The 16,160-nt window shown below is 44.5% G+C and overlaps 1 protein-coding gene across 1 annotated transcript in view; it reads right to left on the reverse strand.

Annotated features, from left to right (window-relative positions):
- tmem178bb (transmembrane protein 178Bb) overlaps window positions 1-16,160 on the reverse strand; it is a gene marked incomplete at both ends in the record, with an annotated part of 232,420 nt that overhangs the window by 111,415 nt on the left and 104,845 nt on the right. Inside the window, one exon of the mRNA XM_080754527.1 lies at window positions 2,523-2,636. Coding sequence (XP_080610653.1) covers window positions 2,523-2,636 — 114 coding nt within the window. The remainder of the gene's footprint in view (window positions 1-2,522; window positions 2,637-16,160) is intronic.

A 16,160-nucleotide genomic window follows, 5' to 3' on the forward strand; every position in this document is an offset into this window, starting at 1 on the left:
AGTTATACCATGTAACTTTTTTTATAAGACAAATCTTAAAATTGTCCTAACTGTTAAATCGCTAAAATTTTAGAACACCCACTCTGTTATTTTCAGCTTCTAAAGCCTTCTCTTTATATGTTTTCTATGAGCCGTGAGGGGGGGGAGAATTTCGCGGGAAAATTACGTCATCTGCATCATCTGTATACGTTGTGTATACGTTGGCCAATCACATCGCGGATCATACACACATGATACACTACCGGCCAATCACAGTGTCTCTGCCGTCTCTTCAGGAAGTAGCCTCCCTCAGCAACCAGTGTTTACGATGGTGAAGGATTCTTAACCTCTTATTCCCCAAATCCTGGCCAGAAAATTACGTTCTACCCTTCTACGGATTCGTATCGGTCGCGGTGGTTTGCGGACCCGCTCCGGTGGTCCGCGGCGACTCCGGACAAAAAACGTCCGAAAAAAGCAATACCGCGACTGACCACTAGTTTAGCAACTTACACAGTATAGCTTTAAGAAAATAATCAATTTATGCATCCCTATACTACGGTATTGTAAAGTGATTAAACGTGTCATGCAGATGTCACTGCAGACTTCCATTTGAGATACCTGCTGGCAGGCAATGTATTCATCCATGAACTTTGCCATGTGGCATTCTGTTAAACATGATTCCCTCGTCATTGACAGAGACAATGGCTGCAGTGCGGGAGGCCGTTTGGGATTTAAAAGGTTCCCGGTTCGATCCTTGTGTGGTTTTCTCCATGGGTGTGAGTGTAATGTGTGAATGTAATGCACATTGTAAAGCGCTTTGGGGTAATCCAGTAGAGAAATGTGCTTTTTAACCCATTAATCACGGATTCTCAAACTTTTTTCTAGCACGACCCCATATTATGAGGGACCTTTTTTGGTGACCCCATCATTGATTGCAATGACAACCCATGCCTAAGCTTGATTTGGCAAATTCCCCACACCTGCCGTTTGCTTTCTTAGTCAGTCCACTTATATGGCCACATACTGTATACTGATAGCATCAGGGTCTCCATTCTCCATAATGGGCATACAAGGAACATGGACGGACAGTATAGGCACAAAAAGGACACAGGCATACAGACGTTTACAACAGGTCTGACAATGGGTATACCGGGTATTGCATAACAGGGTGGGACATGTTAGAGAGGCAGTCGCTGAAATTTCCAAAAGGGCCTTTTGGTGGAAGCACCGAAAATAGCAGACCTATTTTCGGTGGTCGGCTATTTTCGGTGTGTAAAACCACACTGAACTAAGCATAATCAAGTCACTACTGGAGATGTCGTGTAACGGCATGGATTTCTACACCGAGAGGGCAATTCTTTCAACATAAGATGCTGCATTCAAGTTCAGGAGAGTTTGGACAAGGCAATTCTCTTGAATGCTTCAGGTATGGCATGGAAAGAGGGGATTTGCATTTCTTTCACCATAGTAAAAACTGCATTTATGGTCTGTAAAGGGCACTCGCAAGCCCCCTTTGATGTCTATGTGTGCACGTGCTTGGGGACATGCATTCCCTATTAGCATCTTTCCCAACTAGGCTGCTGCCCAACGGGCACTGTTCTTGTTCAAATACAAATTTGCCAATGGAGTTTTAAACAAAATACACCACCTTGAACAGAGGCTGCCCTCTTCAAAGTGTCATCTCCTTCTGTTTGCTTTGAGCCAAAATGAAGGTTAGCATGGAAAAGTAAAACTGTCAACAACAAGGCAACTCATCTAATCAAATCATAGCTGCGCCGTAGCCCGCGGTGAAATCGTATTAGCCGCCCCGCTTAACTTTCGCTAAGCAGCAGGCCGCTGTAAACTCACCGGGTGAGGCGGTCAATAAAATATGATCAGTAGATTGGCAAGAACATTTGAAGAACTCTCGACACGACTACATTTTCTTCCCCCAGTTCTCGGTGAAAAGAAAAAAAACTGCTTTTGTAAGCAATTCTTGCAGTGTGACTTTTTTCCCTTGACTTTATCAAAAGGCATCATTGAGTTTTGATCATTTTAAATACCCTCTTGTAAAAAAAAAAGGGGACATTACCATGTGATATAGTGTGTAGCAGTCTCCCGTCTCTGGAAAATCATGTTCATTTAAAGGAGCTATAGTCAACTTTTTCATTGTAGGGCCGACACTTTGTTTACATCCTAGTCTATAGACTAGAATGTAAACAAAGTGTCGGTCTGACAATGGCCAAAATGATCATTTTATTATTATTTTACGCTTTTTGTGGTCTTTTTTGAATAGAAACACATATATGAAGCGTATTTTTTTATAAAATATTTTCGAAACATTATTTTTATTTTAGCATCCGTTTTTCAAGAAAAAGTTGACTATAGCTCCTTTAACTCAGAGAGCGTAAAAACATGAACTAAACTGACCGTTAACAGATCTGTAACTCCGAGGCTGTACAAATGGAACCAAAATGGACCCTTTCGGGCCCATTTGGTTCCATTTGTACGCTCTCAGGGTTAAGATAACACTCTGGATTTCCCTGTGTTTAGTGGGAACTTACGCAAGGAGTGCCACTCGTCTTGGCGGATGGTCTTGGTGATGTTGTAGGACAGGTTTTTGGGTATGGTAGCCGAGGAGTAGTGGTACTTGATGTAGGAGCACCTCGCGATGGAACCTGCAGAGATGGAAAGCAAACAGACAAAAAAATAAAAAAAGTTTTTAAAAGTATAAAGCCAAGGGGACATCCATTGCATGTCGGGCTGATGAGCCTGTGTGCCAACTCCTGCTAAAATAATTGCAATCTTCTCCGGATAACATTGTTTCACGCCAGCGTCATTATACTTTGAGAGGTTACGCTGGCAAGTCGTTATAATTGAATAAGCAGACATTGGCAAATGGCTCTCCTTTTCACGAGACAACAGCGGGCCAGCGGGCCCATTGTGCGGAACCCATTGTGTCGCCGCTGTGCGCAGCAAATTCCACATTCATTTCCGAACGACTTACATCTCTGACATAATGGCTTGTCAGAGGCGCGATGTGCTCCCCGAAAGCTATTAGCTAATCATTCAAAGGAGACCATTCAATATAGTATAATTAAAGATCTTTCTCGGCGTGCCCGGGTGCTGGTGGAGTGTGTGGGACTTGTGTAGATGGAATGTTTTTCCTTGACGCCGAAGATCTGGGTGTCGCTGATAGTCTAAGAAAAGCCGCCTGAGTCCCCCCGGGGGAAAGAAAGTGTGTGAGCTATAAGATACTCACTTCAACTAGTGAAGGGAGAAACTTTAGTGGCTGCTTCTGGAGAGAGGATTAACTTGGCCGTATGTGACACCTGCAGCCTCAATAGCTATTTGGTTCTCATGCTATTATTGTATTATATCGTCGTTGTCGGAAACCTTGTATGTTCAAAAACAGTTTCTTTTGTATTTATCTTTTTAAAAAATGTTTTAAACTAGTTAAAATAGCCCGATATACAAGCACACGCGAGGCGTTGTGTGCTTGTAGAATCTGACCGTTGAAAGAAGAAGCAGGCCTTTACTTTACGAGAAAAAAAAAAACATACACATTTGAAACTTGGAGATACGAGGTTTCTGTCCGACAGTGAGGATATACTTCGACGTCATTCTTTTTCCATTCTGTGTCCTATTACATTGTATTGTATTCTGCTCTGCGACATTTCCTTTCCAAAGAATTTGAGTAGCCAATTATTTTCTCTCCCCCCCCCTTTCTGTCTCCCCAGTTTAGTCGTTCTACCAATTAATTCCTCCCTGCACTTGTCTGTGTTGCTACTTCTGTCGCACCCCTACTGGCTCACCTGCCGGTGAGGAGCCCCCACCGAGAGGATGTAGAATCCTCCGTCCTACTCCACCTGTTCAGCACTCAGATCCTCACGGCCACCACACCAACATGCACAAAGTAGAATGCAAGATAGAGGGCGTCACACCCTACCACTACTTCCTGTTCATCCACAGAGCATTGATCCTAGTCGTTTTTAGATTAAAGTGCTTTTCTTTTAACTTTTATTACTTATAAAATGTATTTGTCTGCTTCAAGTGTGCCTTCAGCTCGCAAAGTGTGTGCAACCTTGTGTAGCGTTTGGTGTTAGCATTAGCATTTTTAGCATTAGCATTTTTAGTTTTAGAATTCGCATTAGCATTTCAGTATTAGAATTAGCATTAGCATTAGCATTAGCATTAGCATTAGCATTAGCATTAGCGGAAGTAATGGTTAGCATTAGCGGAAGTAGCTGTTAGCAACGAACGGTAAAAAGATGAAGGAGACAAATAAAATGTATTTTGACAAGTACTAAAAGTAGAAAAAAGTGAAATGAAATCACTTTAATCTAATGGAGAAAACGACTAGAATCAATGCTCTGTGGATGAACAGGAAGTAGTGGTAGGGTGTGACTCAAAGGGATCTGGCGCCCTCTATCTTGCATTCTACTTTGTGCAAAAGGAGAGTGGCAGTGACAAAGACGTCCCTGGCTTCCCCCTCACCGAACACACGGCCAATTGTGTTCGTAGGCTACAGATGCTCGGCTGCGTCGGATGCACCGCGATGGATTCGAAGCCCTAGACTCCATGGCGGTGGCCCGGAACTTTAAAAGCATTTCTATTCTTATTCTTATTCTATTCTATTTTATTCCAGTCTGCATACAGTAGCTGTCTCAGGCGGTAGTGAAGTCCCTACCGGCTGCCAGAGCGTTTTTAGCCTTTTATTCAGAGCTAAGTTAGTTGTGTATGAGCAACACAACAAGCTCCTGCCTCACGTATACTCTCACACTGCGTTGCTGTCGGCAGGGACGTGCTGGCCATTGGGAAAAGCGGGACAACTCCGGAACGGCCGGTTCTTTCCCGGCCGGTCCAGGCCGGCCATTAGGAAAATATATATTAAAAAAAATGTCGGCCTTCGTTCCATTTTGGGGGCTGAGCGGCCAACAAAGTAAATCGTCACTGTCGGGCAGAAACCTTGTATCTCCAAGTTTCAAATTTGTAATTCTTTTCACAAAGCAAAGCCCTGCTTCATCATACAAGGCCGTCGCACAAAAGTAGTGTGCGAGGCATTGTGTGCTTGTAGATCGGCTGTTTTCACTAGTTTATATCATTTTTTAAATGATAAATACAAAACAAACGGTTTTGGAGCCGACAAGGTTTCCACCCGGCAACAACGAAATATAACTCATGTAATTGGCCCACTGGCTTGTCACTTGTCATGATCTGAAATGGCAAATCTTTGAGTAGCAGCAGCGCTATAGAGAGAGATCTCTCTCTAATATAGCGCGCAATGAGGGCCTCTCCAACTCTTTTACCCGGGCTGAATCAGGGGCCCAGCATGTCCCTGGCTGTCGGGCAGAAACCTTGTATCTCCACATTTCAACGTTTGATGTTGGTTTTCTTTCCTTCATACTGCCTTATATACTTCGTTATACAAGAGTATCAGGCTAAGGTAGTTAAAATAGCCCGATATACTAGCCCATGACCTGTCGCTTCTTGTGGATCGGCTAGTTTCACTACTTCTGAAAGTTTTCGTTTCCATTTGCTGAAACGACAAATGATGCCCGGTCATTTCCAAGGCCCGGGCTCCCGGGAAGGAGAAGCCTAGAGATGGGATTTATGGCTCTTTGAAGTGAGCCGGATCTCTGGGATCCGTTCCTTTCAAAGAGCCGCTCAAAAGACTGTCTCATTTTAGTTACTAGTTACTTAGTATACTTGATTTGAATTACAAATCACTTCAACCCTATATACATCCGCCATTTGAAAATATTTGATGCATTGTGAGCTTGTAGATCTGATATTTTCAAAATATTTTTCTACATTTTATTCAATGGAAAACTTGTGAAATGGGACATTCTGTATAATGAGTACTTTCTACTATTGGTAGTTATCTACATTTTGTTACCAATACTTTTATAGATTTTAATTCCAAACTTCTGCTTGTGGCAGAGTATTTCCACATTGCAGTATTGATACTTTCTAATAAGTAAAGAATGTTTGTACTTTTCCCACAACTGTTCATTTAGAAAGGAACGGCTCCCTACTGCGAACCGGATCCCGTCGTTCATTTCGAAGAGCCGCTCAAAAGACTCGATTCGTTCGCGAACGTCCCACCTCTACTTCCACCCCCCTCCTCTCCTCCTCCCCTCCTCCCCCGCTGAAAAAGCCCTCTCGTCACTCACACTCTGCACGGGCCCGGGCCCGTGCCCGTCCCTGTCTGCCTTGCCTGCCCCCTGTTTCATTGTTCGCTATGTGTCTGATGCAGCAGTGCCTTCGGGGGGATTAGAAATCAGCTCCTCTGCTGGCTGCACCCCTATAGATTCATGAGGCGAAGGATGGTGGTGGCTGGAGAGTTCCACTCGTACCAGGAATGTAATTTACTGGGTTGGTAGAGAGAGGGAGAGAGAGAGAGGCAGAGAGGGGGAGAGAGAGAGAGAGAGAGAGAGGCAGAGAGGGGGAGAGGGAGGGGTAGAAAGAGGGGGATAGGGAGAGAGAGAGGGAGGGAAGGAGGGAGAGAGGGAGAGAGAGATGGAGGGGAGGGAGAGAGGGAGGGAGGGAGAGAGGGAGAGAGAGAGAGAGAGAGAGAGAGAGGAGAGAGAGAGAGAGAGAGAGAGAGAGAGAGAGAGAGAGAGAGAGAGAGAGAGAGACGCCTCTTCCCTTATGTTTTGACACTATTACTCCATGTCCGCTCTAATTATCTCTGGCAAGGTGTGCGTGGGTTATACTGAAAATTGCATTATTGGTCCTGGGAGATTTGGACTGCGCAAACATGGAGAACAAGGATACCCCCCCCACCTCCCCCTCCCCCCCTCCTCCCTCTCCTCTCATCTCTGCCCTTCTGTCCCCCAGCTATGTAGGCAATGCAAGTATACACAAGAACACACACACACACACACATGCAGATGCGTACGCGCACGTGCACGACTGCACGCATGCACGCACGCACGCACGCACAGTCAAACACTAGGGATGGGTCGATACGCGATAATATCGTTTATCGGGATAAATAACTCACGATAATCGTATCGTGGAGATTTAATTTATCGTCATATTGTCCTCCGTCATGCACTGGGATCAATTCACCTTTTATTTGCCGAGCTGCACATCCAGTACCATTTAAACCCTCTTTTGGTAAAACGTACTTATAATAATATACGTCCTTGATACAGTCTTTTTTTTCATTCTCTACCATATCTCTTTGCCAAAAAATTGCCGATCTACAAGCTCAGCAGATCTACAAGCTTGTAGATCTTGTAGATCTGCTTTTTTTTTTGGTAAATGTTCCCGCCCCAGGATAATCGCAATACTATCGTAAATCGCGTTTTTTTTGGTCACAATAATCGTGATATGAAATTTTCATATCGGCACATCCCTATCGCACACTCATATTTTCATACACATGGGCTTATGCAAGTGCAGCACAAGGGACCCCGGCCGCTGACGATGGTAATTACCCATTCAGGGCCATCTCTCTAGTTGTTGTGCTCTTTTGGCACCTCACTGCACACACTCAGAGAGAGAGAGAGAGAGAGAGAGAGATAAAACCATGATGCCAAAGCTGATAATACTAGGTGTGTTACAGTGCACGTTAGGGATGGGACGATGCACGATATTATCGTTTATCGTGATAAAAAACACTCACGATAATCATATCGGGGAGGTTTAATTTATTGTGATATCGTCCTCCGTCATGCACTGGGATCAATTCACCTTTTATTTGCTGAGCTGCATATCTGGTACCACTTGAACCCTCTATAATTGGTAAAAGGTACTTATAATTTACGTACTTTTTTTCACTCTCTATCAAATGTCTTTGCCAAAAAATTTACGATCTACAAGCTCACAACGCGTCGTGTAGCAGATCTTGTAGATCTGCTATTTTTTGGTAAATGTTCTGCCCCAGGATAATGGATTTTGATTATCGCGATAATATCGTAAATCGTGATTTCTTTTGTCACAATAACCGTGATATGAAATTTTCATATCGTCGCATCCCTAGTACACATCCAGCCACAATGTGGAATCACAAATGCAGTCTGTCTCGCCTTGAAGCAATGACATGCACGCACGCACGCACACACACACACGCACTCACCAAGGCTAGGTAATGGACTATATCAAATATCATTCTATTTTTGACCGAACATCCCAATATTGATATTGTGACCTTAACGGATTGTGACGGTAATAAAATAAAAAAAAACTGTTTGAAATCTTGTCAAAACTTTTCCAAAATAGCGTAATCTGATCTACAAGTTCACAACGGCTACGAATGGCTCCTCACTCTTAGAAAATCACTGACAATTCTGGGTGATTTTTTGGGGATGACATCTTTTAAACTACTAGATAATACTTAAGTGGTTAAAACCAGGAAAAGACAAAACGTATTGCCATATGCCATATCACAATATATAATTTCCATGTATTGCCCAGCCCTATCACGCGCACGCGCACGCGCACGCGCACACGCACACACACACACACACACACACACAAGCGCCACACTTCCTGGAAAGTGTCTCTCCTGAGATGTAAAATCTATGGAGTGTTTTATGTCTTTACTCCTTAGTCAATGGTATCATGATGCTCCATTGATTAGTCAACAGTGATCATGTGTGATCCATGTTCCATACACACATTACAACCTACTACAGGCACCCACACACAGCAGCACATCTCCCATTACACCAGGGTAGTGGGTACTCAAATGGTGTACTTAAGTAAAAGTATGAATACCGCAAGTAAAAGTCCGCAATTCAAAATGTACTTGAGTAAAAAGTACAAAAGTATTGTCATCAAAACGTATTAAGTACCAAAAGTAAAAGCACTCATTATGCAGAATGTCCCATTTCAAGTTTTCAAATGTATAGAAATCCTTTGAAAATAGCAGATCTGCAAGATCACAATGCGTCGCATCGCGATGCGGTGAGCTTTGTTGAGCCTTGGGCTCCAGGCGCATACCGCGTAGGCTCTGATGCCTGACAGTGTCTTGCGGTGCGAGGTGTTGTGTGCTTGTGGATCGTCTATTTTCACTATTTTAAATAGTTTTTTAAAATGATAAATACAGAAAGAACGGTTTTGGACATACATTCCACCGGACAAAACGAGATACAGTATTTTACCAGTAAGACTCCCTAATCGGGAGATAAGCGACCTTATCGGCATTTTATGTGAGCTGCAGTGGAGGGGGTCCTCCACTGGGGGCGTCACCACTTTTGCATCCGTTCTGGAGCACAAGGAGTGGGTGGTCCCTGGGAATTCCCCATGAGCAGCCCCGTTGGGGTGGTCATTTGGTCATTTTTGCACATTTGGTCATTTTTTACACTTGGGGGTCCCCCAGGGAGCTGGGGGTTCCTGGGGCTCGGGGGGTCCTTGGAGGTTGTAGTTTGGCAGGCAAGGACTGGAGTGTGTGTGCAAAATGTGGCATGGATCGGGTCAACGGTTGCGGAGATATGAGCAGGGAAAAAGTGTGACGTGTGACGTGTGACCACATTTGGTCATTTTTTACATCTGGGGGTCCCCCAGGGACCTGGGGGTCCCTGGGGCTCCGGGGGTCCTTGGAGGTTGTAGTTTGGCAGTCAAGGAGTGTGTGTGCAACATTTGGCATGGATGGGGGCAACGGTTGTGGAGATATGAGCAGGGCAAAAGTGTGACGGACTCACTGACTCACTCACTCACTCACAGACAGCCTGTGGAGGTTTTGGTAGTAAATGCGACCTACGGTCGCAATAATATTTGTCTTTGAAATGTAGTGGAGTGAAAAGTACTGAGCTTCCAAAAACCACGAGATAAAAATAAAATACTTAAGTGCAGACACTCAAAAAGAAGAAGAAAAAAAAGGTGCAGTAAGTAAATGTATTCCGTCACTGTCCACCAGGGATGGGACGATATGCGGTATTATCGCTTATCGTGATAAAAAACACTGACAATAATCATATCGTGGAGATTTTATTTATCGTGATATCGTCCTCCGTCATGCACTGGGATCAAGTCAGCTTTTTTTTGCCGAGCTGCATATGGTACCACTTGAACCCTCTATAATTGGTAAAAGATACTTATAATATACGTACGTCTTTTTTCACTCTATCAAAAGTCTAAAAAAAATAGCTGATCTACAAGCTCACAACGCGTCGCAAAGCTATTTTTTGGCAAATGTTCCGCCCCAGGATAATGGATTTTGATTATCGCGATAATATCGTAAATCGTGATTTCTTTTGTCACAATAATCGTGATATGAAATGTTCATTTCGGCCCATCCCTATACTGTCCACCACTGCATCCCTGTGGCTTTGAAAACAACCTTGTTGTGGTGTTTGTGTAATAGACGGGAGATGCAGCCAGAGCAGCCATCATCAGTCTTGGTTGATGGAGAGGCGATGGAGAGCTGCTACTGTATGGATTTCTTTGTCCCCCCTCCCCCCCTCCCCTGACCGATGCCAGAGGAAGCCTTTGAGAACTGGAGGGATTTCAAATGGTCCAATTAAGCTGTGGTTCTCAACCTTTTCAGGCCGCAACCCCCAAAATAATCATATTTTAACTGGGGACCCCCCACCCACAAGAGAAGAGTTGAAAAATCACATTTTGTATATCACGGTTCTGTTGTGAAAATAGCCGATCTACAACGTGTTGTGAGCATGTAGATCGGCTATTTTCACAATTTCTGCCTCTAATATTTGACAATTTGGCCAATGTTTAATTTGTCATTTTAGAGGTATTAAAATGTCCTTAAATTGTCACTTTAGAAATGTGCAGATACCCTCTATACACTTAAACTTTATGTTGGTTTGTCTACTGTTGAGTGAGAAAACAATGTTCCACATTAAGCTAATGTTCTGGGGACCCCCAGAAATAATTTGGGGACCCCCCTGTTTGAGAACCACTGCCCTATATCTCTGAGGATCTCCGACACCGATGGCGGAGGAAACCATGCAAGGCACCAACCCGCACATCAGGCGCAACTAGGGGTTCCGGTTGCCAAGCGGCCACTCTACCCCTGAGCCGCTGCCCCCCCCCCCCCCCCCCCCCCATCCATGTGGGAACGGTAGCCCCCCCACCCCACCCCCCATTATCTGACTGACTCGGCACCACTCAATACATCTCACATGCAGCTCCACTGACTGACTGACACAGCATTAAGAAGAGGGGCCACTTCAGGGGGAAGAGGATCTGCGGAGCAATTTAAGCCCATTGACATTCTGCGATCATGGGGTTTTAAATGGCCGTTCCCTCTGCCATAACAACGCGGCGGGGGGGGGGGGGGATACAGCATGTCAGAATACCGATGGCTGAAGAATGGGGGCGGGGGGCTGCACACAATAGGTGCTGCTCATGGTGAAAAGGCGTGGTGGCTGCGACTACAGTACATTCACATCAGTGACTTATCGTTCCAGGCTAATCAATATACGCTACGCCGCTATCTGTTTAGGAGGACGAGCACGTTCCCGCTCCCAGACCCATTATGTCTGCATGACTTGACGTCGTCGCCGTTAGGAAAGTGGTTCTCTGCAGTGGTCCGGGGACCACCAGTGGTCCTTGAGGGGGTTCCAGGAGGTCCCCACATAAACAAATGGACCCTTAACTCTTGAGATTGTAAAATGAAAAACCTTTGTTTTTTTACAAGGGTTCATATCTTTTGTAATTAGAGGAAAGAAAAGATGAATGTTAAAATGTTTTTTATTTGCTGCTTTCTATTGTTTTAGGGATTTTAGTATTTTGATTTCAGTGGGTGGGGGCACTGTTACTATTTACACCAGCAACCATAAGTCACATCTGCCCATGAAAGATTGCGGTGCATCTTGGGAATGGGCTTATTGTGTCTAAAAAGACATATTTAGCCACACTTGCATGCATGCCCCCAACCTGGGGGCATGCATGCAAATCAAAATCGGTAAAATCACTAAAACGATAGAAAGAAGTAAATGAAAACATTTTAACACTCATCTCTAATGACTATCTAAAATATGAACCCTTGTTGTAAAAAAAACAACAAAGTTGTCCTTTTGCTTACAGAATGTAGAAGAATTGTCATTTTGGTCAAAAAATTTCCCTGTTATCTCTCCTATGAAACCAACATCAATAATAGATAGAATCAATAGAATTGTGGACAAAATTTTACCCAACGACAACAAAATATTCGTAAGTCTTGGGTCTGAGAGGCTAAATCTCATCAAATGGTGGTCCATGGCTCAAATGCAGAATAAATAATGGACCTTGCTGCGTTAGGAATTGAAAAAGCAAAAAGCAAAGGGACATGGAACCCCAGGTTCATTTTGTAGTTTGTTTTCCAGTTCAGGTTGAACACTACAGCAGATTAAAAACGTGGCATGTATTGTTCCGACACGTGTTACTCCCGACCAGGGACGAGCTGGGCCCCTGATTCAGCCCAGGAAAAAGAGTTGGAGAGGCCCTCATTGTGCGCGGCCATTGGCCGCATACCAGATTTCTTCGCCTTCTGGACGTGCTGCGAGGCCCTAAATACTAACCGATGAACGGTTACTGTGATTTTAGGTTTCATAGTTTTTCTGGATTAAAGAGAGTCTAATGATGGTGTATGTACCATCTAGAAGTAGTCAAGGAAGCTAGGGAGTAGTGGGCCGGTATTCAGATGATATACAAGCCAGTGGGGCCAATGTGATGGCTCTGTGGGCTGCTGCTACTCAGAACTATAGAGATAGATCTCTCTCTATAGTGCTGCTGCTACTCAAAGATTGGCCATTTCAGATCATGAGAGACAAGCCAGTGGGCCAATTACATGAGCTATATTTACTTTGTGGGCGTGGGCCGGCCATTTTTTTTAATGGCCGGCCTGGACAGGCCGGGAATGGACCGGCCGTTCGGGAGTTGTCCCGCTTTTCCCAATGGCCAGCACGTCCCTGCTCCCGACGTTGTGTTCGTCCGACTCTCCCCATTACTAACTCTATCCCTAACCCTAACCGCACGCGTAGCCACGTAGTCGGAGTAATGAAATGTCGGACTGAAGTGTGCCCCCCGGCAGCAACACAGCGGCACCAAACACATTGATAATGAGTGTGTTAAATTTTCAAATAGGTGTGTCCAGAGCCAAGGGCATGGCAATGTAGCCTGGCCATGGCCAAACTACTCCCCTGTCAGCGGGGAGTGTTGGGCGGGAGGAGTAGAACAAAGGACTAGTTTGGGGAGAAATAGGGGTAAAAGACAAAAAGATAAAAATGTATAATACAATAATCTTCAAGGTAGTGACCCAACATTACTATACCCTGATTAAGGCGCAAGCTGACATATGTTTACAATCCACTTATACAATCCACCTTGAGTGCCTGGACCTGGATTTTTATGCCTTTTTAACCTTTATGCCTCTCTCTCTAATACTATTCCCTCCCGCGAGCCTTGGTGGTTTGAGGGACCAGTAGTGCTCCTGTCAGTTATTTTTTCAGCAATGATGTGTTGTTGGCAGAAGGAGCAGATGTGGGATTTGGAGAGTGGCGGATCTTTTTGTTTGTCTGGTCCACGCACACAGTCAAGTACATTTAAGTCCAAACACTTCTGTACAGATGAAAGAACGGAAACCGTCTGTTGGCCTGAAAGTACCGGGGCTCAACAAGAGCTCTGGTTCCTGCCAACAAAGAAGAAAATCAAATCCAAAGTAGTGTTTGTCCGAGTTTTGTGCAACTCTCATCACAGGGGAGTGGGGCTGGGGCCGGGATATGTTTAGGCTCTAAAGCATCAAAGTCCCAGGGATCACCCTGCAGTACTTTTCTTCCCTAGATGAGCCATTCCAGACGCCGCTAGGCTTCCAAACAACACCGGCGGTTTAATTTGCCCCCCTGGCGTCGGTGCCAGACGGCAGATTTCCGAGGTTTTTCTTTTCGCTCTCTTTTTCTTTTCTTTTTTTTTGGTTGACGCTCAGACACTCACAAGCCTTTCTCCTCCTCCTAACTGCTTGCTTCCTCCACCAGAACATCTGCGAGATCAATTCCTGTTTTGACACGCCATGCTGTGTGTATGAGGGACGCCAGGCTGAGAGCGGTTGAAAAAAAAAAGAAAAAAAAAGAAAGAAACAGGACACATGGGCTGCAAAAAAGGCAAAATAATGAATTATATAACGGCCAGACCAATACATCAGTCTAGCACGGTTATGCACCCACTAGAAAGCATGCGAGGTAGCGCACAACAATGCACAACTTGACAAAGCACAACCCAGAACGATCACTGTGAATCAGGAAATATAGGCTGGCAGTATGACGCGAGTAACCTTCACACATGTTGGACCCTTGCAATGTATCCTGGGAATGACCAAGCACAATTCACACAAAACCTGCCTGTGGACTGTGGTGCTTCCAGGTTTGATGGGACCTGAGCCTCCTTTGTCACAAGGGCATTTCCCCTCCTGTTCCTCCCCCCTCCGTACCTCCCCCTTCTCCCCGCAGGATTAATAGTGACAATTTTCTACGCTCCCTGCACGACAGCTCGACTGGATACGAGAATAAATCCCGGCATTCTCTGTGCTTGCGTGTGTACCGACAACAACCATGGTCGCCCGGGAGAAATGGGGACACCGCTGCGCGGCAGCGCACAGCTAATTAAGGGAGCATCTCTTTCTTTTCCTCCGGCCTGCCTGTGATGATGTACTTTCTGTGACTTGTTGGCCCTCACGACAGGGTTTTAATAGAAACAAGAGGTGTAAGTCGCCGTCATGCAGCCTGCAGAGTGGAAACACTCTGCATTCGAGAACAACCCTTGTTTTTCGAGGGGTGCCTGCCGCTCCAACGCTTGACAGTGTGTGTTTGTATGAGCATGGATTTGTTCGTCCGTGTGAGCACGACTCTTGAGTTTGGGTGGGACCCTTGGGCCACAGTAGTCTGTGATTGGGCCACTAGGCCGGTATTCAGATGATAGACAAGTCAGTGGGCCAATCATGTGTCTCTCTGCTCTGTGTGCCGATGGTTGAGAAGAACCATAGTCTAGTAAGAAAGGGGGGTCCACGCGCATAGGGTGGATCTTTTTTCGCCACCTGTTTTTTCTTAATCCTTAAAGGGTACATTTTAAGATTCTGCCAGGTGACAGGCTGAAATATCGTCCCAAAGGGTTCATGTTTAATGATTTCTTGCACCTACCCATTCACTTACTATACAGGAACCCCCCCCCCCAAAAAAAAATCTTTAAGTAGCATGTGAGGGGTCTAACTAGGGGTTTGTTATGATTCTAAATCCATTGTAAGCATTTGTTTTGCACGAAAAACATTCCTTGGGCTAAAAATTGACCCCACAAAACTGTGAAAAGTGATGACTCATATAGAAATACTCTGTTACAAGTAAAAGTCCGGAATTCAAAATGTACTTGAGTAAAAGTACAAAAGTATTGGTATCAAAATGTATTTAAAGTACCAAAAGTAAAAGTACTCATTGTGCAGAATGTCTGATTTCAGGTTTTCAAATGTACTAACATCTTTTAAAAATAGCAGATGCGTTGCGACGCATTGAGAGCTTGTAGATCGGCTATTTTCAAATGGCCGAAATGTATATATGGCTGAAGTGATTAATGTATGTTTTGTAATAATAATCAAAATCTACAAAGTAACTAATAACTAAAATGTTCAAATAAATGTAGTGGAGTAAATGTACAATCTATATGCCTCTGAGATGTAGTGGAGTAGAAGTAAAAGTATTGGAAATTGGAAATACTGATGTAAAGTACAAATACCTCAAAATTGTAGCCTACTTAAATACATTACTTAAAGGACGACTTCACCACTCCATACAACCTTCATATAATTGGTCCTCTCTCGCCTCTCTTCATGATTGTGGGCAGGTCAGAAACCCATCGTCTTGTGACATCATCGATATGGAGAATCCAAGATAATAGAAAATGCAGGCTTTCTATTCCTGAAAAGTTGCAATGTTAAAGTGGAAGCCATTGTGCTCGCAATAATAAAAATCTAAATATATTTTCAAAAATATTGTTTAAAAAAGAAATATTATATTATATGAAGATAGGTTGAGAAGTGGCAAAGTCGTCCTTTAAGTAAATGCACTTATAGTTACTTTACACCACTGCCCACCCCCACCCCATCATCTCGCTCTGGACAGGAATATTGGCTGTGGTGTCAGATAGCATGGGCTACAGGCGTGTTACACTGTGAGAGAGCTGGAGGTGGGGGAAAGGCTCATCGATGGGCTGTCTGACGAGAGGCCATCTCCTGTGGGGCCCTTAGGGCCGAGGTCTGATCACTG

This window comes from Nannobrachium achirus (genome assembly GCF_963921795.1).
Source record: "Nannobrachium achirus genome assembly, chromosome: 23".
NCBI classification, from domain to species: domain Eukaryota; kingdom Metazoa; phylum Chordata; class Actinopteri; order Myctophiformes; family Myctophidae; genus Nannobrachium; species Nannobrachium achirus.